The sequence below is a fragment of the Neltuma alba genome, unplaced genomic scaffold (genome assembly GCF_004799145.2).
Source record: "Neltuma alba isolate B1F8T4 unplaced genomic scaffold, ASM479914v2 tig00002744_pilon, whole genome shotgun sequence".
NCBI classification, from domain to species: Eukaryota; Viridiplantae; Streptophyta; class Magnoliopsida; order Fabales; family Fabaceae; genus Neltuma; species Neltuma alba.
Window position 1 is genome coordinate 336,499 of NW_021632994.1, and position 24,079 is coordinate 360,577.

Genomic DNA, 24,079 nt, shown 5'->3' on the forward strand with positions numbered 1-24,079 from the left:
AAATATTTCTTGTACTTTCCAATTAGCTTTTAGTTATTTATTTTTAATATTCTCTTAAGCAAAAATAATTTTTAACAGCTTTTATAATATTTTAATTTTTAATATTATTTTTATTTTATATTCACATAAATTATGCAGAGTATATCATCTAATAAAGTATGTAATATTATTTGGTTAAAAAATTTTCATATTTCTATGATTTCTAATTTAAATATATTTTATTCTTTAAATATAACTTCTTCCTATTATAATAATTTAGAATTATTACATCTTGTAAATTCATATTTTTAATATTTTTTATTATTTAATAAAAGTTATACTCATTTTGTTCATCCTACAAACTAAATTTATTTATTCAATGATAATCCAAACAATTTTTCTACTCTACAAACTAACTTTTATAAAAGCCAATCTAAATATAAATCATATTACATGATATAAATTTTACCCAATTTTATTTTTTTTAAAATCAGATTAAAAATAAGTTACTTTTTCTACTATCAATCCAAACAAACCCACAATCTTATGGCATTGTTTAAGGGTAAATTGTAAAACTATAGTGTTTGAGAGGATACATAACGATAAAATCTGAGATAATATAGCAACACTAACCACAACATTTACTCACCCATTTATTTCCAGAAATTTTATCTTCAATATATACACACTCTATTATTGACCTGAAAAGGAAAATTCTTAGGCACCCACCTGCAAGATGTTTTAGAATGATAACCCTTAGACATACTCTGGTGTTATCCTGCATGCAAAGTTAGCAGGGGAAAATGTTAAGTGGCGAAGGCTCTTGATAATGAAAAAGAATATTGCAGCAGATGAACAGAAGTAATTAATCCTTTTATATTTCTTTTTATATTCTATAAATCAATAAATTTGTCAAGCAATGGTTCAATGTCTGTTAGTCACTTGTAAATTTTCTCATATGTGTTGCTTTTCAAAATAAAATTTATAATTTAATGTGTGTGTCTCTATATATGTGTGTGTAGTTTACTTCGAAGAAAATTGTGAAGGTGATCTTTTTTTTTTTTTTTTGCCAACATATGAAGGTGATCTTTAAAGAGTAAAGACTTGCTTAATATGTAGGTTGAAATGATGAAACGTGCCGTTGCAATCCATCATAACATAAAAAGGGAAAATCGCATAAGGTTTCACCAAGAGAATTAAATGTTAAAAAATCTCTTGAAATCATCAAATTAATTTGAAATCTTAAAAGACCTCATTGCAAGATATTCCACTAGTTCAATTACTAAACATCTCCTATCTTATTTTTAAGTATACATTGATAACTAAAAAGGCATTCATTAATAACTTAATATGTAACGATTAACAATTATCATAACAAGTATTAACAACTCCACAAAGATTTAATCTATGAGTTGTTAATACTTGCCACAATAGTTATTAATCATTGCATTTTAAATTGTTAATGACTGCCTTTTTAGTTATCAACACATACTTAACAAAAATGAGGCAATTTAATAATTGAACAAGTGAAATCTTTTGTAATGAGGTTTCTTGAGACTTTAGATTAATTTGATAATTTTAAAAACTTTTTTGTATTTAATTATTCTGAGCAGGACCTTAATGTAATTTTTCCCAGAAAAGAAAATATAAACCCGTTCATTGAGACCTATTTAATTATTTTATGATATAATTTATATTAAAAAATGACTCTTATATTTATATTTAGAGCCGAAGGGAATATCAATAAAGGGTGCTCGAAAGGATACGTGACAGTACAATAAAAGGCACTCACTCAGACAATGCCGGCGGCCGAACAAAACGAACGCCAGACCTGCACGCAAAGTTTAGCCAGGGGAAAAAATATTTATATGTCAAAATATTTACAAATTTACTATTTCTCTTCATTTTCAGTTCTATATGGAACAGAAGTACAGGACATAGGCAGGTAAGCGTGACAATATCAAAATTTTCTTACATGCTATTTGCACTTTTTTGGTGAAATATGCTATGTGTACTTTAGTTAAAAATTTTACATATTTCTTTATGAGCAAAAATTCTACAAATTTTAAAATGTCGTGAAATGCAAGATTTTGCACCTATCCATATGAAATATTGGGACATAATAATCCAAAGATATAATAATCTCATGATAAATATTTATATGCATGTGCACCGCCTGGGTCAATCGGATAAAGTGTTAAAATTTGCATGGAAGTGGGAGTAACTTTACTCTAAAGCTTTGACTGATTGCGAGAAATGATTACCTTTTAATCTTTGACGAAAGAAGATGCTTAGTGGCTTCGTCTTCCCATTCCATTTCATCCAACTCCATGTCTCCCCTAAAGTATTGTAGATTTTCCAATGCACTTTGAGAATTAAATGGGAGCTTCTTCAAATTGGGGCAATCTCCTACTTCAATCTCCTTCAAACAAGGAAACTGTCTTGCCATTCTACAAATGCTCCTTAAGTTTCCCAGACACAACAAAGAAAGAGAACTGAGACTGCAAAATAGATTACTTTTCACTCTCTCAGCGTCAGCAGTCCCAAAATCTTCACTTATAATTTCCACCAATGAATCACAATGGATTATTTCAAGGACTTCAAGGTTTGGAGCATGTATAAGCCAATTCAAGTCAACTATATTACCACACCTAAAGAGACGCAACCTGCGAAGGGTGATGATATAATCATGTCCCCAAAATGAGCGTCTCGGAACATCCACAGCTTCAGAATGCGCAACCAGTAATGTTTCCAGATGCTCCATATTTCCAAGTGATGAGAACAAGCCGTGGAGTGATGAGTCTACCTTTATAACAAATAGCTCACACATGCACCTTTGCAATTTTGAGGAGATCAGTATTTTTTCAACAGAGGATGTGTTATGGACAGAAATGCGTATATCCTGAAGATGATCTAAGCTTTCTAGCTCATTCAACAACACATTTTTATCAATCCCTCGAATTTTTGACCATCTCGTGCTAAAAGCTTGAAGGGATAACAAACCGGATATAACTTTCTCTGGGAATTCAAGCACTTCTATTTCGTCCAGCAACAAGATCTTCAACTTCTTCAAATTCTTCAACTCCTTTGGCAGTTTTCTTATACTAGTACGGGATAGGTTCATGTGTTCCAGGTTTACAAAGTCCCCTATTTCTGATGGTACATCTCTTATTCCAAAATTAGAAGAAAAGTCTAGAACTCTGACAGTACTTGGAAGTACAAATACCTCAGTTGGAAAGACTTCAATCCTAGTATTCCTAATAAGCAGAGTCACGAGATTAGGACAATGAGGTTTTTGTGAGAAGTTTCTGCTCACATCACCCTCGCCCCACATTGATAGCTTTTCTACCTCTTTCCACATTGGATGATTGTATACTTCAAGCCCACTTGTCTTGGAATAATCTCTTACAATGAATCTCGTCGTTTCCTCATGATCACAAGCTAGCCAAAGAGCTGTATCTCTGATCACATCATGCATCTTAATTGTATCTTCTTCCTCACCATTTTCCAATAAGCAAGCATACTTTAGACCTGAAATTATATCTTCTCCTTGCTTACGTGCTTCATATATATCATAATCAAATTCAGCCAAAAAGCCTTCAGCAATCCAGAGCAAAATAAGCTCTTGTTTTTCAATGTTATAGTCCTCAGGGAACAGGGCACAATACAAAAAGCATGATTTGTAGGTGTCATTTGGCAATCTATCATGACTGAATTCAAGTAAGTAATAGACTTCATCAACTATACCTTGGACCTTTGAGGGATTCCTCCTCAAAATTTCTAAACTACGCTTCCATTCATTAGGAGTCTCTTTGCTAGCCATGGCACGTCCAACAGTACAAAGAGCAAGTGGCAAGCCTTTGCATTCTTCCACCACTTGCTTTGCAAGAGGCAATATATTAGGTTTTTCAAGAGTAGTAACGCCCACTTTCTCCTTGAACAAGTCGTATGCTTCATCTGGTGGGAGGCAATTTACTAAGATGCTTCCATCTGCATCCGCACCCATTTGACCACAAACCACTTTTAACCGAGTTGTAAATATTATCTTGCATTCATGATTATTAGGGGAAGGAACCCCCAATTTCAACAGGTCAATCCAGTCCCACACGTCATCTAATAACAACACAAATGCCTTGTTCTTTAAGATATTGCATAACACAACAGCTTTTTCCTCCACCGTCTTATTATTCCAAGTATCATCTGGGACATTCAATTTCTTCCTAATGGCATCTTGAATTTTTCCTTCATCTGCATCTTTCGATGCTACAACCAAGATGACTACGATGTTTGCTTTTTTTGAGAGGAAATCGTTGTTGAATTTCCTGAGCAGACTCGTTTTGCCTACCCCTCCCATTCCCCACAAACCAATCTCGGATTGTTCTCAAAGCATGAACATAGCTCCTCAAATGTTGATTCTACCCCTACAAGCTTAGCCACAGGAAGTTTATCGAACCTATCACGGGGAAGCTTTTCTGCTATGACATCAAAATGGCCTTTGCGTGTAAGATCATTAACTTCACTCAGCTTCCGGTCAACCATTTTGTGTAGCTTGTAGATAGCCCAACAATTCTTGGGACAATGACCTCCGAAACATGTGGCTTGTATTTCTCGATCATCTTGCTGCAAAATGGCTCGGACTTCATTTTGTAGGCGTTCTACACTGCCCATCCAACCCCTTACCCGTTGCAAAACCGTCAGCCCTGGGTCCTGCTCTGCCGTTTCGACCTTCATCTTGACATCATGATATATGTCGTCGAGTTGATCTGAAGCACTTGTCAAGGACTTGAGGTTTTCTTGAAGATTGCATATTGAATCTGCCCATTTGGCACAGTAACGACACAAACGAGTTAGGATGTCAATAACTGGAGTAATAAAGTCGGACATGGTTTGGTTCGGGCGCACTAAAGAAGTAGTGAAGATAGAAATCGAGAAGGAGAAGACAGAAATGCAGTGAATGACAGAGAGCAATGCTTGGCTATCAGTCTGAGCAAGCTTTAAGGACTATATTTAAAAGGGATGACCCAACCTGCAACTATTGAAAAATTACGGTAAACAATTTTTAATAATTTAAATTAATTAGACGGTCTATGATGCAATTAAGTCTCACCATCAACGGTCTAAAACTGCGTTCAATAGTTGCAGGTTGGGAAAAACACAAGACAAATCTAATCTTTGTTCTTTCTATGCATGCTTAGAGAAAATTAAAGTGGAGGAGACAGAAAAGTAAAGTCGGGAAAAACAGAGAGAAAAAATTGCACTTTACCCGACTTTACCGTGCAGAGAAATATAGAAAGGACAAAAAAAAAAAAGATGGAAAATGGAACCCACCAACCCCAAGGCCTCTGCAAAAGAACTCGTAACTTTTTCAAAGAAACTGCACGTGACTTGGATAATTTTTCAAAGTTACGGACCCCTAACTTTTTCTCTCGTGCCCAGTTGCCCGCAAAGCTGAGCATTTTTTTGAGCCTTGAGGGGCACAGGTGCCACCAGTATTAATTTCATGCTTATCTTCAGTAGACTCTTCAATATCAATAATGTGACAATGAAATGGACCTCAGTGCTCTGTGCTCAGTGGCCACCTCAGTTAAGAAGAAAAATTCTTTTATACTTTGTGAACCCGGTTTTTTTTTCCCCAAGTGTTTACATTAGCTGTTATTTCAAAAAGATTTTACTATGATGAGTGCACAAAAGATTATTTTAATTGCTGAAAAATAATTTAGATTGTGGAATGTTATCTGGAAAAAACTCAAAGTATTTTACACAAAAAAAGGGCCCCTTACTTTTTCTCTTGTATTCACAAAGCCGAGCATTTTTAGGAGCATGGAGTGGTGCCGCCAGACTTACTGCCATCATAAGCCCCTGTTGATTTCATGCTTATCTTCAACAGTTTTTGTAATCTCAATAATGTGATAATGAAATCGACCTCCTTCCCAAAAACAAAAAAATCTTTTATATTTCGTGAAGCAAGTTTAATTTTTTTTCAAATATCTACATTACACAGTGTAAACTTACTTGAAATAAACTAAGCTTTATATTTAAATTGATGCTTATCCTTCCCTGTAAAAGAAAATAATATGTCTACGTAGGCTAATATTTTAATTTATGAAGTGAAAACCACTTCTGGGAATTTGTATCAGTAAAATCCCTTAAGAATTTTTCACTCGACAGGATGTTTTGTAGTATATGTGTTGGCATTTGATTTTCCTTTTTTATGTCTATATTACCCAATAAAGAAGATATTTTATATTCTAAAATATATAAATAGGCAACTCAATCTTTATTGTTTTCATGCATGCTTGAAGAAAATTATAAGATAAATTTTATTGGAGGGGTTTGATTTTTTATTAAATAAAATTTACTTTTTTTCTAAATATTTAATAAGTTTTTTTTCCAATTTTACCTCATATATTCTCTTTTCTCTTTATTCTTTAGTTCATTTATTGTATTTTATACTTATACTTTCTATTAATAAGGACATATTTTAAAAAAATTATGCTTTATACATTTATTATTTTAAACTTATTTTAACTAATTTAGATAAAATTTATCTTATATTTTGAATACATGAAACCCACAAACTGCAAGGCCTCTGCAAAAACAACCCGTAATTTGTTGAGTACCAAATTTTCTAGAACACGGAGACGACAAAGAAATTGCATGTGATTTAAATAATTTTTCAAAGGTGCGGACCCTAACGTTTTCTCTTGTGCCGACAAAGGTGAGCAGTTTTTGAATAGGTTTAGAATTTTGTAGCATGTGTTGGCATTTAATTTTCCTTTTGTTTATGTATATTACGTAGTAAAAAAGATAATTTATATTTTAAAATAAGTTAATAGACAATTTAATCTTTGTTCTTTCTATGCATGCTGGAAGAAAAAAGGGGGGAAGAGACTGTAAACAGGAAAAAACAGAGAGAAAAAGTTGCATTTTACACGGCTTTATAACGGAGAGAAAAAATAGAAAGGACAAAGAAAAAAGAAGATGGAACCCACAAATGGCAAGGCCTCTGCAAAATTCTCTAGAAAAAGGAGATGACACCGAAACCGAATGTGACTTGAATAATATTTCCAAAGTGTGGGCCCCTCACTTTCACTCTTATGCTTATCTTCAGTAGGCTTCTCAATCTCAATGTCGGTTTGGGGGGGGGGGGGGTCTTTTATACTTTGTGAAACCAGTTTTGCCCCCCAAATATTTACAGTGCTGGGTGTAAAATGACCTGAAATAAACTAATCTTTATACAAACATAATCTCTCGTTCAAACTATAGATACTCCTGTTTGGGGAACATCGATCGACTAATTTGCACAAGCAAGGAATCTTAAAGTTATAAAGCAACGTTGTATTTTTTCTGTTTATAAGAAGTGGATTTTACATTGATTAGACAGATATATTTTCAGAATTATAATTCATAGGATTATTAACTACTATGTACAAATTCAGTTGAATATATATATCATGTTGGAATTTATTTACAGGAAAAATGACTTAAGAAATAGAAATCGGGATGTAATTTGACCTAGGGATAACATTTTAGTGACAATTGGATTCATCATTCAATCGGTCGAGGCAATAATGCAGTTACAGCTAGACCTGCCATAATTAAAATAATATGATTAAATATAAATATATAAAAATGTTTACAATTAATTTTATTTTATAATAAAAATAATATATAAGTAAAAAGACGTTAATTCTCGCCCAGTCGACCCCCTCTGGGTTCTTGCGCGGCCCTTCAATCCATCGTACCTTCTGAATGAGATGTCCAGAAATCTTCCATGAAAATGCCACTGTTTCAAGGTAATTTACTGAGTCGCATGGCAGCTGCCTGATTTGGGTCCTTATATGTGCGTTTGCGCTTTGTTAGTGATGCTTGCTTAGAAGATAATCAGAGGGAGCTAATAAAAAATTACTTATTTTAACCTAATAAAATTTAATTGGAAGTTTCTCAATCGCCCTAAAGGGTAGTTTTAGTGGTGACTTTTTGTCGTCGCTGAAAGTCTGTTTTAATATTTTATTACTATTATGTGTGTGTATCTGATTTCACAATAACTATTACTAAATTCATTCCAACTCAACGGCAAAAAGAAAGAACGCCTAAGAAGGTTAGGAGTTTGAACCATGAAAGAGCCATATTTATGATGATAATATCCAGTTGGTGACTGGTAGATTGAGGTGTGGACACTTGGTATGGACAAGGTGGCAACTGACGTGGTAGCAGTCAATGCCTAGCAGGTGATGATGTAGTGGCAGCTGATGGTGGTCCTATTTTCTGCAGCAACACTTTCAACGGCGACTCTTTCAAAGTCGCCATTGAAACTATACTTTCAACGGCGAATATTTTTGTCACCACTGATGAGTTTCAGCAGCAGTCGCTATGGCATCGACTTGGATGTCGCCACTGAAAACCTTTAGTGACGGCTTTTTGACTTTTAGTCACTGTTGAAGGTCAATTTTTTTTGTAGTGACCAGAATTCATTTATCTAAAACTGGCATCACACTTTGGGAATGCTTGGCTTGAAGGGTGAAAAATCACGTTTCTAAGCTAAAAGTTGAGTTAGAGTTTCAACAATTCATGTATTCTTAGTGTAAAGCATTAAAGTTTTGATGTTATTTTTTATTAAAATACTAAAATACTTGCTGAACAATACTTTAGTCCGGCTGTGACGTGATTATGATGTTACTCATTTCTACTCTTTGAAGGAGAAATTGAAAGAGTATTACAGGTATAATGGCATAAGGGGCATGTTTTTTAGATTGGGAGGTGCTCATAATTTACCTTCTTTGGATAGCATATATATTTGTAAATTGTAAATTGTTCTAAACTTCAGTTTACCAAATTTTTATTTTTTTAATAAAAAAACTAAAGGGAAGTAATTTACACATACATTAAATTTCTAACTAGATTGAGGTTGAATGCTGAAGTTTTCCAATGGAAAAGAAAATATAAGTCTCTTTCGTGTATTATTTTTTATTTTAAAAACCATGTGCTACCGTCGCCTCTGATTTTCTCGTAGCATCCATCTATGACCTCAAAAATGAAAATCATTTAACTTTCTAATTTAAACTGGCATGAGTACAATTGTAATTTTTGAGATATATACATGATCATCTAACACACAAGTATCTTTTTATCTGAATTCAGTGCAATTTGAGTCATGGAAATTCTTCCAAATTTGCCCTGTTGCAGATGTCTGAACACTTGAGTTTAGCATTATCTTTATCTGGGAAAGTTCTGTCTGGCTTATAACAGTTGGAAGAAAGATGCAGCTTCCACTAAAATCTTTGCATTTGATAGTTGGTTCATAACTTTGTATAGTGTTGAGTTAGATAGAGCCCACCTAACCTCTCCGAGCATGTGAAAAAACCAAGTGCCTACTTCATGAACCCTGCTGCCCTTGCTGAGTAAGTGTATTTATTTTTCTTCTTGTTATACCTTCGTTCATTTATTTTATTTCTATTACTACCGTGGTTAATTTGTCATTATTTTTGCTCGTATTGTTCTTGTTATAGTAAAACTTCGAATAAAAGTTATTTCTGATGTGACCATAGCTTTTTGTTTTTTTTTTTTTTCTGTGTAACCATGGAAATTCAGTTTGTTGCCTTGACAAAATTCTTGTTAATAGACCTGCAACCTGATGGGGTTTACTTTCAAAATTTGATTGTAACAATTGATCATTTTCTCGACGATATCTCGCATGAAAGTCAACAAACTGTAAGCTCCTGCCAGCAAGAATATCTTCACAGATATAGATATTTAAGTATAAGATGCTAGCAGTCTATATGAATGAGTTTTGAACCTACTTTTTCTTATCTTTCATCCATAGAAACATTTTAAGTTTCCTTTCACCTGAATGGTGCATTGAATAAGACATAATTCTACAGGTTCATTGAGGTAAGGATGTGGTTCACATCAAGCAGTTCAAAAGCTCACATCTTCAACCCACTGAAGTGCAGAGATTGCTTAAGAAAGAAGCTGATGAGAGGTTTTCTGAGGATGGAGATACATGTTCCGGTTCCGATCAAGCCGGAATATCAGTAACATTGAAGGTTCAGAAGATAAAATGCATCACCATCATTTTTAGCTGTCTAAAGAGGATTATATGTGCTGTGGAAAATATGCCATATATGCACAAGCCTTTCTTCTTGACTGTATTACCAAAATTAAGTCCTAAATACAAATAGTCTACCTGCATATTTTTATCTGAGTTTCCTCACACCTAAATTTTCTTTTATTGCTTCTGTTCATGATTCAGAACCAGTATAAGTGTGAGTTTAGCATTCTGAATTGAATGAAACAATTTCATCTCGTTTTTCTCTTTGTTTCTTTTAATGGTATGCAGTTTTACCTTTTTCTCTTTTTCTTTTACTAATAGTAACCCTGAATTGATCTTAATTACCAGGAACCATTGTGGTGAATGGGAAAGAGAAATATGTTGATATTTTCTTCATAAATTGATTTGTTGATAATAAGACTGCGCTAGTTTGCTATACTGCGTTCAAAAACACCTTAACATAGAGACATAATTTTATATTCAATATTAAACATAGCCGAAAGGGAAAAAATCGATTTTGATTTAGTTACTTAAAATTTTAAAGAATATATGAAATGTTCTACTCGTCAAAAAATATTTGTTGTGATCTTTGCAGGATGATGGATATGAGCCATGGAACCTTGATGCAGCTCTTACTGCAGCTGTTATACCAACTGTAAAAAGTCACTCAACCAAGGAGGTTGGTATTAGTTTCAACTGTCATTGCTTCTTCAACGCATCAAGCAACCATCTTGCTGTTATCACATTTGGGCTCTTATTTGAATATAATTCAAACAGGATCTCATAAGCATTTCTGTTCCAAGGGGAGGTATTGTTGGCATTCAGCAGAACCATAAGGAGTGGCTTTCTACTATATCGCAGTCACCTGAGGCCATATCAATGCTGTTTTTGCCAATTACTTCACTGCTTAGTTCCAGTCCAGGCCATGGCTTCCTAAGCCATGCAATGAATTTGTATCTCAGATGTGAGTACACATTTCTTGATGCCAATTTCAATCGCTATATGCTATTTTCAATTTCAGTTGACATTATTATTGCTTCAGTTAGTGTGGTTTATTTTCTCTGCATTTTGGCAAGTCTGATATTATGTAACTTGTCCTTATCTACCATGTCTTGGAGCTAATGAAACCTCTGGCTTGGAATAGGGTTCGCTTGGAAGGATAAGTGCAGAGGTTTTGACTTCGACTAGTTAGTCTTTGTTCTAAGAGGATGGAAAATGAGATTCTTGTGAATAAAGATTAAACCTTTGGCATGGCATTTTATCCCATTTGATTCTATATATATTTGAGATGGAAATGTTTTTCTAGGGTAGAATGCAACTAGGGGAGCATTATCCATTAACATCGTTTCGAGCGCGCGTATAATGATTTCTCATTTGCAATTCCTTCACATTCACTCCTATATACGTTCTGATCTGGTTCCTTAACCTCCCGTCTACTAACATATTTTAGATTATTTAATGAGAGCAATCTCAAATAAATTCATGCAAATTCATCTAGAGTTGTTCTGAAACATTCTGATTAAGCCATCGAGGACTCGTTGATTTTTGATACTGAAGTTAAGATAAGAATAATCTTATATACGGATTCAACAATGTGATTTATCTAGTGTGGGTGTTAAATGAGTTTTTATTTGATGCAGATAAACCCCAAATAGATGAACTTCGTCAATTTCTTGAATTTCAGTTGCCTCGGCAGTGGTCTCCATTGTATGATGATGTGCTTCATGGATTTCGTCCTAGACGCCAAAAGAACAAATCGCCATCACTCCAGTTCACTTTGTTGGGATCCAAGCCTTATGTTAAAAACATAAAGGTAATTTGTTGTTACATTATTTAAAGTCTGAACTGAAGGTTGCTTAAGCCTACATTCACAAAGCACGGAAAAAAATCACATTGTATTCATGTATTTTGTCTTTGCGTTACCATTGCGGCAATTCCACATACACCACCAAGCAATGTAAAAAGATTCACACTTAAGATTGTTTGCGGTGTCGTTACATGCTTAGTTTTCCTCCACAGACATTTTCAAAGCAATGTTTGGTGTACGGAAAGGAAGGTAATCATGGAAAACAAGGTTGATTTTTACTTTCTAATATAGTGTCCGTTATATCTTAATTGTTGCTGCTAAACATTGTTTGTCCCTCAGTATTATTATTGTCATTATTAAGTAGGAGTATAGGAATCATTTTGCATCTGTTTTTCATTACTTTTCAATAATACCTGACATTCTACCTTTAACTTCACAAATTTGCAGGTTGACTCTGGACATTGTCCTGTTGCAGATATCTGCTTGTTATTGGAAGGGAGAAAGAGTGACCATCTGGCTATCGATCTCCAGCATCTTTCAAATCTTCCACAAATCCTTAAAATCTCTTATGATATTGGTTGTGAATCTAATGATGAGCCAGTTGACAAAGCCTACTTTGAACCTGTGAAGTGGAAAAGGTTTTCACATGTCTGCAAAGCCCCAGTATTGTACAAGAGTTCCCTTGATGATGAGCCCCCAGCCATTGCAACGAAGGCGTGGCTTGAGGTCAAGCATGAGAAGAGGAGAAAAGTTCTTTTCTTGGGGCTTGGGTTTTCCCTGGTAGAATCAGTAGAAATTTACAGATCAGAATGGGATGGATCGCCGTTTCCATTTCGAAAGTCAGGGTTCTTTTCAGCATTGATGAGCACAATACTGACCAAGGAACTGCATCACGTGATTGACAATGAAAAGCCGACTGAAGAAGATAGCATAAAACCAATAGTTTATAATGGTGAGTCTGGTACTGAGGCACCTGTTCCAATAAAGGCCCCAGAAATGCTCAGCTTTGTGGATACGAAGGAAAAGGTCAGGTGTCCAGAAGACACGCCTGGATATTGGGTGGTCATTGCAGCCAAACCCTATATAAAGGGAGGCAAAATCTCCATCAAGGCCAGGTATTCTTTGTTAGCTATTATGTCAGGAGATTTTGTGACTACATGAGCAGACAGGCATCTCTTTGTACATTTAGATACTTGTAAATCTGACTTGTACCTTCATTTATCATTAATCTAGTTTCCATTTTGGTCCTTCAATTGCACGGTATGGTTTATTATTTTCTAACGAATACCTGTATGAACAAAATTTTGTACTTTTATGTTCTGTTGTATTTTGTTAGTTCTAGTTTGGTGCAGCCAATAGGCTTCCGTCTGAATCATTTGGCTGCTGCCTTGATATTGGAAATTTAGCACTTCGATGCGATTGGACTGGAGAACAGAGGAGAAAGGTTAAAGAGGGGATTTATTTTATTACGTGGCATACGTCAAATAGGATTGGTTCCACCTTTCTTGGACTCAAGAAACCTTGGATATCAAAGAACAAAAGTTGGATATGTTTCACACAGATAATTGAGACCAGGAAGTAACAAATTAATGTAGCTCCAAGAGGTGGAATATATAAAAGTCATTAGCACCAGAAATTGAGAAAATCAACATCATGGCCCATTACTCTCTTGTAAGTTTTCTCGTATGTGCTGTTAGGGGTATGCATAGACTAGACTGGACTGGGTTTATTATCAACTCAAAGTCTAGTCCAGTAAAGACCTCGGATTAAAAAAGACAGCCTGAGGTTTAGTCCAATCCAGTACCAACCCGAAGTCGGGTTGGACTGGACTTGGTCCTCTGGACTATCGGGACCAATCCAGGCAGTCCAAGACCTAAATTTAATTTTTTTTAAATTTTTTTCTCCAATAAGAGGCGAGATTGTAACTTACTATATAAAATTTCATACATAATTTAATCCAAAGTTCATCAAATTTGATGATTCCCTTTCAATTTCCCAATAATCTCATGTTTTATTAATTAATCCTCATTATTATAGATCTTATATTGTAGAAAATATATACGCATGCTCATTACTTAGGAGGTTAATAGATAAATCTTGATTATTTGAATAGACAAAAAACTTATATAGAAAAATTAAATCAAATTAAAATTATATAAATAATAATTAAAAAAACCGGGCTAGACTGGACTGGACCAACTAGTCTAAGGGGCCAGTCCCTAGTCCAGTCCAGCCCGATGAGACCAATCCGGTCCAGTCTAGTCCGGTCTTGTTTTAGACCAATTTTTTCTGGACTGGATTGGACCGGGTTTGCTCGGGTTGGACCGGACCATACCGAACCCTCGGGTTTTTGCATAGTCCTATGTGCTGCTTTTCAAAATAAAATATCATTATATTGTTTTATACTCCCTCCGTTCCTTATTATAAGAGACAAATAACCGAAATACGTTGATCAAAAAAACAGTTAAAATTAGTTAAGAATAATTAATGTGTAAAAAGTATAAATTTTTTTCCAAAAATGCCCTCATTAATAAGGAGAGAGAGCATGAGAGAGAATAATTAAATTATTAAAAGAAAGAGAAGTGGGAGGGAGAGAGAGAGTGAGTTGGAGATAATAAATATGGGTAAAATAGTAAACCAACACAAAAAAGTAGAGACAACTTGTAAGTGTCTCTTATATATAGGAACATACCATAAGCATCAAATGTCTCTTATAATAAAGAACGGAGGGAGTATAATTTATCATATATGTGTGCTACATAAATGTAGTTTAACATGCATGTAATTTTTTAAAATACACATGCTAGAATTGGTATGCCTACATCATTTAATGATTTTGAACACAGCTTAGAATTCAATGTTGGGTCTTTGAAGTATCACTGAGTAATTACAGGAAAAACTAATTTAGAGGTTCTTATAATTTGCTTGAGTCTTGAATTTGATCCTTAAGACTCTGCCCCCCTTTTATTGGATCTCTTAACTTTGCACAGTTAGGTCCATTAGTCCCTCCCCATTAAGGAAACACTAACGACCCTCATAACCCCAAAAGTATCAGACCAAGACTCTCCTTCCTTCTTTGTTGCTCGTTCATTGCCCAATATCATCGTTCATTCCTCCTTCGTTCTGCTTCGAAAGCAATTGCAGCGATTATGGCTGCATTCAGCCGCCGATGGGTATTTCTCGTCTGTGTCATTGAAATTCTGCACGATTTTCGGCAAGTGAAGTGAACTTAGCTCGAACTCCGACCGTCCTCCCTCTCTGTTGGATGAGTATTCATTGGCGGCGACGAGTTTCTCCAGTGAGAAATTCCTCAACACACTCGGAGATTGGTTGTCAAAGACGAACAACTTTCTTGGCCACAACTTCAACATAGCTTCGCCAAATCATTCCGAACCACCGCTTCCCTGAGCTTTCAGGCCTTGACATCTATCATCTAAATTCAATTAACTGTACTAATGGAGATAAATTGAAGTCTCTGCATGTGTTTCCACTTAAATCTCAGTCAAAAACAACACCTAAGGCGGCCTTTGACCAATTAATAACATGCACTCCATAACATAAAAGAAACATAACGATAATTCAAAGTTCAACAACATTTGCCGTGGCGAACAAAGTCTTTCACTGCGGTAAACACAAAAACAACTAAAATTAATAATAAGTCAAGCAACTGATCCATATCCCTAATGTGGCAATATTACAAGGAATTCAAAGCACAATGAATGGTGGAGGCGATGCCACTCTCCATAATAGCTTATAAACCTTCAGAGCCTTCCTCATTGGTTCGTCGTCCAAGCTGGAAAGAACTGGGAAAAAAGAACTGGAAAAAAAGAAAGGGAAAAGCAGTGAGACAAATGTTTCAGTGAAAGTCATTTGGAGATCCTAAACGCTAAAATGGTACAGTTAACCATCTTTTTATCAATCATGTACTTCAAGCTATGTTGATTGATTTGGATTATATAAGTACCTCTGCAAATATCTTGCTGTCAATATAATATGGCAAATTCATACAGAAACTTATGCCCTTCATAAAAGTACAGAATGGCAGACTTATACTATCTACGATCCTTAATATAAGACTTAGTTGACTAATTTGAAAAGATTAAAAAAATTAGTTAAGTTAGTTATTTGTTATAAATAGGTGTTGTCTTTCTTAGAATACCCTTACTAATCATGTATATCAGCTAGAATTACCATTTGATGAAATTTTTAACATGTGTAACTACTATAAGGACTATTTTAAAAAAAATAAATAAATATGAAAGAAAAAAGGGATTAGATTCTTATATTTATAACTAAAATAAAAGTCAAACGGGCTCTTATAATAAATAACGGAGGTAGTATTAAGCATTGCAGTTGATGTCTTGATGATGCATATTCAATTGAAACTCAAACCACATGGCGCTGCAATATCAGTAAATGTTACTCACATATTCCCATGCTCCAACTCTGTAACCACCGCAGCCAAAAAAAAAAAAAAAAAAAAAAGAATCAGCGAAGGCTCTTGATAAAAGAGAACGTTACTGCAGCAGATGAAGAAGAATAATTAATCCTTTGATATTTCTTTTTATAGTCTATTAATCAATAAATTTCTTAGGATTGGTTTGATGCGCGTTTGTCTCTTGTAAATTTTCTCTTACGTATCATTACATTATTTGTATATATAATTTAGGATATGTGCGTCCAATAATATATATGCAATTTTCTTACCACAAAAGAAACATGTATTTTTTAAAATATCTAAAAAAGAATTTGTATGCATATATCATTTACTATTTTAACAAAATATTAGATCTTGAAAACGGCTTAGAATTCAATGTTGCGTTTTTGAAGTATCTTTGATTAATGGTATTAAAAAAACTAATTAATTATTCACAAATTTTCAAAACTTAAACCATTTTATTCCTCATATAAGTTTCAATAAATTTATTGCATATAATAGCTTTATGGTTTTAATTAGGAATGAAAAAAAATTATATTCACATCATTTTTCTTTTGCCAAATACTCATTAAACTTTTTTAATTAAAAACAGACCAGACAAAGGCCCAAGCAAAAAAAAGAAAAAAATCAACGGCACGAAACCCAAAAAACTTCAAACCAAACAAAAGAACCTATGTAGGGTGTTTTTTTTTTTTTTTTGGGTACAAAGACCACATGCATATTTATATGTCAAAAGACACACAAATTTGCCATTTCTCTTCATTTTCCCTGCAGTTCTAAAGAAGTGCGGAAACAAGACATATGCAGGTAACCGTGACAATATCAAAATTTTCATATATGTTATTTGTACTTTTTTGGTTGAAATATGCTGTGTGTACTTTAATTAAAAATTCTAGAATTTTAAAACGTTGTGAAATTCAAGTCCAACGATCCATATGAAATATTTGAAAATAAATTATTCACAGGCATTATAATCTCATGATAAATATTTATATGCATGCAGTGCTTGGGTAACCAATAAGAAAGCATTAGCATTTGCAAAGTAAGAATAACTTTACTCTAAAGCCTTTAACCGATTCCGTTTACTTGGCAGAAATATTACCTTTCAAATTTTGATGAAAGAAGATGCTTGGCTGCTTCGTCTTCCCATGCCAATTGATCCAACAACTGATCAGGATATCCTATAAAGCGTTGTAGGCTTTTCAATGCACTTTGAGAATTAAATGGGAGCTTCTTCAAATTAGGACACTTTTCTACTTTAATCACCTTCAAACAAGGAAACTTTAATGCCATTCTACAAATGCTCCTTAAGTTACTCAAAGATTCCAAATGAAGATAAGTGAGACTAGAAAATAGATTGCTTTTCAGTCTCTCAATGTCAGCAGTCCCAAAATCTGCACTCACAACTTCAACCAATGAATCACAATAGCTTATTTGAAGGACTTCAAGGTTTGGAGCATGTATAAGCCAATTCAAGTCAACTATATTGCCACACCCATTGAGAACCAACTTGCGGAGGTTGATTCTATGTTCGTGTCCTTGAAATGAGCTTCTCGGAATATCCACAGCTTTGGAATTCCTAACTTCTAATGTTTCGAGATGCTCCATCTTTCCAAGTGATGAGAAGAAGTCATGGAGTGGTGAGCTTTCTCCTTCAGTGATTAACCTACAAATGCACCTTTGCAATTTTGAGGAGATCAGTATTTTTCCAATAGAGGATATGCTAAAGACAGATATGCGCATATCTTGAAGATGATCTAAGCCTTCTAGCTCATCCAACAACACATTTTCATCAATCCCTCGAACTTGTGACCTTCTCATGCTAAAAGCTTGAAGGGATAACAAACCGGATATAACTTTTTCTGGGAATTCAAGCTCTTTTAGTCCGTCCAGCAACAAGAACCTCAGCTTCTTCAAATTCTTCAACTCCTCTGGCAATTTTCTTATACCAGTAAATGATACGTTCATGTGTTCGAGGTTTACAAAGTCCCCAATTTCTGATGGTAGATCTCCTATTTTGTAACTTGATGACAAGTTTAGAACTCTGACAGTGCTTGGATGGACAAATACCTCAGTTGGAAAGACTCGTAATCCTTTATCCCTAACAAACAGAGTGATGAGATTAGGACAACGAGGTATTTGCAAGAAGCTTGTACTCACTTCATCCCCGCCCCACATTGATAGCTTTTCCACCTCTTTCCACTTTGCATGATTGTATACTTCAAGGTCACTAGTCTTGGAACAATCTCTTGTAATGAATCTTGCCTTTTTCCCATGATCACAAGCTAGCCAAAGAGCCATATCTCTGATCACATCATGCATCTTAATTGTATTTTCTTTCTCACTATTTTCCAATAAGCATGCGTACTTTAGACTTGAAATTATATCTTCTCCTTGCTTACGTGCTTCATGTATATCATAATCAAATTCAGCCAAAAAGCCTTCAGCAATCCAAAGCAAAATAAGCTTTTGTTTTTTAATGTCATAGTCCTCAGGGAACAGGGCACAATACAAAAAGCATGATTTGTAGGTATCATTCGGCAATCTATCATAACTAAATTCAAGCAAGCGATAGACATCTTCAATAATACCTTTGATCTTTGAGGGATAATGCCTCAAAATTTCTATACTACGCCTCCATTCATTGGGATTCTCCTTGTTAGCCATGGCACGTCCAACAGTACAAAGAGCAAGTGGTAAGCCTTGACACTCTTCCACCACTTGTTTTGCAAGAGGCAATATATGAGGACTTTCAAGAATTGTCCCACCCACTTTATCCTTGAACAACTCAAATGCTTCATCTGGTGCGAGGCAATTTACTTTTATGAGTCCTTGTGCATCCATTAGACCACATACCTCTTTCAACCGAGTTGTGAATATTATCTTGCATTCATGATCTTTTGGAGAAGGAACCCCCAATTTCAACAAGTCAATCCTTTCCCACACATCATCTAATAACAACACAAATTTCTCATTTTTTAAGATGTTGTATAACAAAAGAACTCTGTCATCCACCGTCTTATTATTCCATTCGTCATCTTTGACATGCAATTTTTTCCTAATGGCTTCTTGAATTTTTCCTTCATCCGTATCTTTAGACACCACAACCCAGATGACTATATTTTTTGCTTTCTTTGAGAGGAAATCGTTGTTGAATTTTTTCAATAGGGTTGTTTTGCCTACCCCTCCCATTCCATACAAACCAATGATGCCCACCCGATTGTTCCCAAAGCATGAACATAGCTCCTCAAATGTTGATTCTACTCCCACAGCCTCATCCACAGGAAGTTCATCGAACCCATCACGGGCAAGCTGTTCTGCTATAACATCAAAGTTGCCTTTGCTTGTAAGATCATTAACGTCACTCAACTTCTGGGCAACCATTTTGTGTAGCTTGTAGCTAGCCCGATAATTCTTGGGACAACGACCTCCGAAACACTTGGCTTGTATTTCTCCTTCACCTTGCTGCAAAATGGCTTGGACTTCATTTTGTAGCACTTCTACTCTGCCCATCCAACCCCTTACCCGATTCGAAACCTTCAGCCTTGGATCTGGGTCCTGCTCTGCGGTTTCCACCTTCATCTTGACATCAAGATACGTGTCATTGAGTTGATTTGAAGCATTTCTCAAAGAGATGAGGTCTTCTCCAAGATTGCGTATTGAATCTGCCCATTTGGCGCAAGAACCACACACGCGAGTTAGGATGTCAATTACTGGAGTGATAAAGTCGGACATGGTTTGGTTAGGGTGCACCAAAGAAGTAGTGAAGATAGAAACCGAGAAGGAGAAGACAGAAATGCAGTGAATGACAGATAGCAATGTTTGGCTATCTGTCAGAGCAAGGTTTAAGGACTACTCTATATCTAAAGTGGATGACCCAACCTGCAACTATTGAAAAATTACGGTAAACAATTTTTAATAATTTAAATTAATTTGACGGTCTATGATGCAATTGAGTTTCACCATCAACGGTCTAAAACTGCGTTCCTTGTTTTATTTTAATTTTATTTAAATTGATGGTTATCCTTCCCTGTAAGAGAAAATAATATCTCTATATATGCTAATATTTTAATTTATTAAGTGAAAACCACTTCTGGGAATTTGTATCGGTGAAATCCCTTAAGAATTTTTTACTCGACAAGATTTTCTGTAGTATATGTTGGCATTTGATTTTCCTTTTGTTCGTCTATATTATGTAATAAAGACGATATTTTATATTTTAAAATAAATTAATAGACAATCTAATCTTTGTTCTTGAAAATTAAAGTAGAGGAGACGGAAAAGTAAAGTTGGAAAAACAGAGAAAAATTTGCATTTTACCCTACTTTACCGTGAAGAGAAAAATAGAAAGGACAAAAAAAAAAGGATGGAAAATGGAACCCACAAACCGCAAGGTCTATGCAAAAGGAACTCGTAACTTAAATCTTAAAATTATAAGAAAAGTGACGTTAATTTTTTTTCCCCCCCGCTTGCAGTTTGGGATTAAACTTTTATATTCACTGTTGGTTCTCTCTGCTCTCTTCTTGGGTGGAGTCTATTTGTTTCCTTGTTATTGCAGTTTAAGGTGACTAGGTTTGGACACTCTGGAGTATTCCGAATTTCTGTCGGAATTGCATGGCTGCTTTTTAAAATTTGCTTCTCATATCTATTTCATGTTCTTTATTCCTGTGGTCCTATTGTTGATTTCATTACAAGCCAATCTAATATGTGTTTGTCTACATTATGTAATAAAGAAGATAATTTTATATTTTAAAATTGGAAAAATCCCAAAAAAGATTATTGGAATATGAAAAATACCAGATTGGGTCCTTAAATTTTGAAAATAACAGAATGGGCCATTGACCCAATCTGTTATTTGTGAAATTCAGGCGAATTGATAATTTTGCCCTCATTTATTCATTCACTATAATGATTCAAGGAATCACTATAAAAGTTTAGGTGTTACCTAGATTCGTGTAGCGAATAACTACTCACTTTTTCATAGTCAGGTGTCTTGTTATTAACTACAATTAATTCTATAATCACTAGAACAATGTAAGCATTATCTAGATTTGTGTAGAGAATAACTACTCATTTTTTCATAGTCAGGTATCTTATTATTGTCAGGTACCTTATTATTAACTACAACGAATCTTGTAATAACTAGAACAGTGTAAGCGTTACCTAGATTTGTTTAGAGAATAACTACTCACTTTTACTCAGGGGCAAAAATGTCAATTCGCATGAATTTCATAAATGACAGATTGGGTCATTGACCCATTCTGTCATTTTCAAAATTTTAGGACCCAATCTGGAATTTGGTATATTCCAGGGATTTTTTCTGGGATTTTTCCTTTAAAATTAAAGAGGAGGAGACCGAAAAGTAAAGTTGGGAAAAAAAGAAAGAATAGACAGGACAAAAAAAAAAAAAGATGGGAAATGGAACCCCACAGACTGCAAGGCTTCTGCAGAAGTAGCTTGGTGAGTATCAAATTTTCTAGAACACAGAGACGACAAAGAAACTGCCTACGATTTAAATAATTTTCCAAAGGTCTGGACCCCTGACTTTTTATCTTGTGCCCGCAAAGCTGAGCATTTTCTGGAGCCTGCATAGGAAAAGGTGCCGCCAGACTTGTTACGACCACAATCCGCTATTGATTTTATGCTTATCTTCATTAGACTTTTCAATCTCAAGAATGGGATAATAAAATGGACCTCCTTGCTCGCCTCAGTTAAGGAAAAAACAATTTCTTTTATAGTTTATACTTTGGGAAGCCAGTATATTTTTTATTTTTTTTAATGCTGAGTGTACAAAAGATTATTTTAAGATACCGAGTATTATTAAAAAATAATTTAGATTGGTGGATGTTACTTTGAGAAAACTCAGTAGTTTACACAAAAAGCAATATAGTTTTGAGTAGAAGAGGACATCGCACTATAAAAAAAACAGTTTATTATCGATGGAAAATTATTTTGTTTCTAAATCCTGTTACTAATTCATCAAAAAATCTGTTGGTAATTTTTTAAAGGTTAAATTTTTTCATCGCTAATTCCACCTCTAAATTGTTTGCCAAGAAAATTTCTGTCAATAATTTCATTGCTAAGTTTATTCTCTCACTAACTTTAAATTTTATTATTTTATATTATAATCCTCCAATAATTTATAAATAACATAATTAAGAATGTAATGAATTAATCATGTTTTTAATTATAAAATAAATTGATATCTTTGTAGGGTTGATGTTAATGAAGGTATCATCATTATTCATCTAACCATTAGATACATACTGAAACAGAAAGATAATTTCTTAGAAAACTTGTTTTATGTTTTATTAAAATCAATTCCTCTTAATTATTAATAATAATTAAACAAATATGGTAAAAATATTAATAAATTTTTTATATAAATTAATATAATAATAAAATTAATAACTCATAGATTGATTTCTTCCTCACCACAAAAACAAATTGTATATATGAAGATTGTTTAGGAAAAAAAATTATGTAGGATACATACATAAATTAAAGAAGAATGTTTATTACAATCTATTCAAATCATTTAATTTCTTTATATATAATAATTTAATAGATTTTGTTATTATAATTATTTTTTAAATAATTAAATTTTTTTCTTAATTATAATATTTTTCATTAGATAGATAATATAACATAATATAATATAGTACATATATAATTAAATTATATATCTAATCATTGTTAATTAGAAAAATTAAATTAAAAAAATATATTTATGAAAAAATATTTACAATTTAAAATTTAAATTAGTTTCATTATAAATTAATATTGTATTAAAATAAATTTTAAAAGAAATAAATTTTATAAAATAAATGGTAACACAATTATTAAAAATGATTTTGTCAAAAAATAGTTAAAATTATAATTATCATATAATTTATTTTAATTTTTAATGATATATATGTTCTAGATAATTGTTTGTGTAAAAAAATATTACATATATATATATATATATATATATATATATATATATGTAACATGTTGGTAGTTTCATTAGAGCTATTAGAGTTTAACTGGTGAAGACGCATACATGCACACACGAGATTTTTGGTTTGAGCCTTGAAGAAGTAATTTTGAGGACGAATTATGTGGTAGCGAAGATGAGGTAGTTGGCAGTCATCACTGGGATAAGCTAGCAGATGATAGAAGTGCCACATGGCATTTTAATTTTTTGGAAAAACCATATTGAAGGTACTTATACTTTCTCTTCATTTTTAATTTGGTATCTATGTGTTTTTTTCTCTTTAATTAAACATTTAATTTTATCTTTTTAGCAACATTAACTCTTATAACTTTGTTCTATTGATATTTTTAGTCTCTACATAAGGATTAATGATGTTAATAGAGGAAAAATAAAGATTTAGTTAAGAACAAAAAACACATAGGTACCAAATTGAAAATTGAAAAAAAGTATAGGTACCTCCAATATGGTTTTTCCTAATTTTTTTAAAAACATTGAACCAGCAATGGAATTTGCGATGAAAATCTTTCATACCAAATTATGTCACCAATCACTTTTTTTTTATAGTGTCAAATGCGCAAGGTAGAGGAGAGAATCTGTTCCTTTTTTCTTTTGCTCACCCAATGCTTTGTTTGGCTCTACAGAACAAAGGGGAGGAGAGTTGAGGGATTTTGATAATCTCTTGTTTAAATTGATTGGAGAGAAATGGAAGAATTTTAATGATACTTTGTTCAAATTAGAAGATAACTTTATAAAAATTTAAATGAACGTTTCCCAAACTTTTTTATCAGTTTAAAAATGGTAAGAATTCAAATTAAATCCGGTTAA

The 24,079-nt window shown here is 33.6% G+C and overlaps 3 protein-coding genes across 3 annotated transcripts; 1 reads left to right on the forward strand and 2 right to left on the reverse strand.

The window, feature by feature from the left end:
* Positions 1-1,767: 1,767 nt before the first annotated feature.
* LOC114736633 (probable disease resistance protein At5g63020) lies at positions 1,768-4,863 on the reverse strand. Its single transcript, XM_028924515.1, has 3 exons — positions 4,374-4,863; positions 2,244-4,242; positions 1,768-1,810 (listed from the first exon to the last, which is right to left on the reverse strand). The coding sequence occupies exons 1-3, from the start codon at positions 4,861-4,863 to the stop codon at positions 1,768-1,770; spliced, it is 2,532 nt and encodes an 843-aa protein (XP_028780348.1).
* A 4,695-nt stretch (positions 4,864-9,558) lies between these two features.
* On the forward strand, positions 9,559-12,998 carry LOC114736644 (MACPF domain-containing protein NSL1-like). The gene is made up of 6 exons (XM_028924523.1): positions 9,559-9,690; positions 9,876-10,025; positions 10,626-10,709; positions 10,808-10,994; positions 11,671-11,843; positions 12,285-12,998. Exons 1-6 carry the CDS (start codon positions 9,559-9,561, stop codon positions 12,996-12,998), a joined length of 1,440 nt encoding a protein of 479 aa, XP_028780356.1.
* A 2,544-nt stretch (positions 12,999-15,542) lies between these two features.
* On the reverse strand, positions 15,543-20,071 carry LOC114736655 (probable disease resistance protein At1g61300). The gene is made up of 2 exons (XM_028924534.1): positions 17,378-20,071; positions 15,543-15,654 (listed from the first exon to the last, which is right to left on the reverse strand). The coding sequence occupies exons 1-2, from the start codon at positions 20,008-20,010 to the stop codon at positions 15,543-15,545; spliced, it is 2,745 nt and encodes a 914-aa protein (XP_028780367.1). The 5' UTR covers positions 20,011-20,071.
* Between the last annotated feature and the right edge of the window lie 4,008 nt (positions 20,072-24,079).

Excerpts from the sequence above, each read along its gene's own strand:
- LOC114736633 (XM_028924515.1), bottom strand. The coding sequence starts at position 4,863 with ATGTCCGACTTTATTACTCCAGTTATTGACATCCTAACTCGTTTGTGT. Across the intron at positions 4,243-4,373 it reads ATCAACATTTGAGGAGCTAT|CATCGAAAGATGCAGATGAA; the intron begins GTTCATGCTTTG and ends TCTTGGTTGTAG. Across the intron at positions 1,811-2,243 it reads CTTTCGTCAAAGATTAAAAG|GTCTGGCGTTCGTTTTGTTC; the intron begins GTAATCATTTCT and ends CTTTGCGTGCAG.
- LOC114736644 (XM_028924523.1), top strand. The coding sequence starts at position 9,559 with ATGGAAATTCAGTTTGTTGCCTTGACAAAATTCTTGTTAATAGACCTG. Across the intron at positions 9,691-9,875 it reads CGCATGAAAGTCAACAAACT|GATGTGGTTCACATCAAGCA; the intron begins GTAAGCTCCTGC and ends CATTGAGGTAAG. Across the intron at positions 10,710-10,807 it reads AAAGTCACTCAACCAAGGAG|GATCTCATAAGCATTTCTGT; the intron begins GTTGGTATTAGT and ends TAATTCAAACAG.
- LOC114736655 (XM_028924534.1), bottom strand. The coding sequence starts at position 20,010 with ATGTCCGACTTTATCACTCCAGTAATTGACATCCTAACTCGCGTGTGT. Across the intron at positions 15,655-17,377 it reads CTTTCATCAAAATTTGAAAG|TTCTTTTTTCCCAGTTCTTT; the intron begins GTAATATTTCTG and ends CTTTTTTTCCAG.